Source organism: Palaemon carinicauda, chromosome 33 (genome assembly GCF_036898095.1).
Source record: "Palaemon carinicauda isolate YSFRI2023 chromosome 33, ASM3689809v2, whole genome shotgun sequence".
In the NCBI taxonomy this organism is placed as follows: domain Eukaryota; kingdom Metazoa; phylum Arthropoda; class Malacostraca; order Decapoda; family Palaemonidae; genus Palaemon; species Palaemon carinicauda.
In genome coordinates this window covers 36,429,285-36,430,712 of record NC_090757.1, presented here as the reverse complement: position 1 = coordinate 36,430,712, position 1,428 = coordinate 36,429,285, and the positions used below count along the sequence as shown (strand labels likewise).

General features: G+C 42.8%; 1 protein-coding gene across 1 annotated transcript in view; it reads right to left on the bottom strand.

The window, feature by feature from the left end:
• Positions 1-1,177, bottom strand: part of LOC137626150 (uncharacterized transmembrane protein DDB_G0289901-like) — a 7,229-nt gene extending 6,052 nt beyond the window's left edge. Inside the window, exon 1 of the mRNA XM_068357227.1 lies at positions 1,055-1,177. Coding sequence (XP_068213328.1) covers positions 1,055-1,177 — 123 coding nt within the window. The remainder of the gene's footprint in view (positions 1-1,054) is intronic.
• Positions 1,178-1,428: the final 251 nt, after the last annotated feature.

The window sequence follows — 1,428 nt, the reverse complement described above, 5'->3', positions numbered from 1 at the left end:
TGAAATATTTGATTTTTCCCTTGTTTCCCTTCCTTACTGGGCTATTTTCCATGTTGGGGACCCTGGACTTATAGCATCCTGCTTTTCCAACTAGGGTTGTAGTTTAGCAATTAATAATAATAATAATAATAATAATAATAATAGATAGATAGATATATAATGTGTATATGTGCGTGTGTATGTATAAATGCGATTTTCCTCTCTTTAGGAGAAGCGTACACTTAAAACAGTAACTACCTATTACAAAGTTTCCTATTGTAATTATCATTCATGTAATGATATCCCTGATATGATTCCTTTTTATTAGACGAAATGAAAATAAAAATAGCCACCGTCTCCTCTATCATTTTATTGATTGCGCGGCGTGCTCCACTCTCTCTCTCTCTCTCTCTCTCTCTCTCTCTCTCTCTCTCTCTCTCTCTCTCTCTCTCTCTCTCTCTCTCTCATTACGTCTGACCGTTATGAAGAGAACCTGCGTAGCAGCGACACATAATTGTGATTGTAGTGGAGTTATGCAGGCGAAAGTAATTAGCTCCGTCAAAGGCAAATGAAATTTGTTTGATTATACGAAAGGGCAAGCCCCCCTTTCCACCTAAGCTAGGACCAAGGAGGGCCAGACATTGGTTGCTGATGTCTCAGCAGATAGGACTATTGGCTCCCCCAAACCCTGGAATTTTTTTCATTATACGAACGGGCAAGCCCCTCCTCTCCACCCAAGCTAGGACTAAGGAGGGCCAGGAAATGGCTGCTGATGTCTCAGCAGATAGATCTAAAGGCTCCCCCAAAACCTGAAATTTGTTTAATATTATACGAAAGGGTGAAATTGATATATAACAAGTTTTAAAGGCCGGTAATGATTGACAAAGGCAACGGACAGTGGCATTGGCCTATCAAGCAGAACAATGCCCTAGAGACTGACCATATATACATATGATTGGCATCCAAGCCCCCTTTCTACCCAAGCTAAGACCAAGGAGTGCCAGGCAATGGCTGTTGATGATTCGGCAGATAGACCTATAGGCTCTCCTACCCACCTATCCCATCCTTATCTCACAAAGGTAGTGAGGTTGCAGCGTCCAAAGGAACTAACGAGTTTGAGCGTGACTTGAACCCCAGTCTGGCGTTCACCAGTTAGGGACGTTACCACACCGGCCACCACACCATGAGGAGTTTTCATTGCAGTGTGTTCGTACATACGAACCGTCCGTCATTGGGACGTCTCGTGAGTAATTCCTGGCCACATCAATTGTTCCTTGGTTATAAGAAGGTGGTTTGAAGCGCTTGAGCAATTTAGCTCGCACGCAATGTCTTCCTTGTCTTATTCCTTCCTGCTTTGGTTGCTTCATATTTTGTATTGTTTCCTTCTTTCTTTCGTTTGTTATTTTATGGGGGGTTTTATCTCCCCTCTGTCCTTCCACGTCTTCTTCA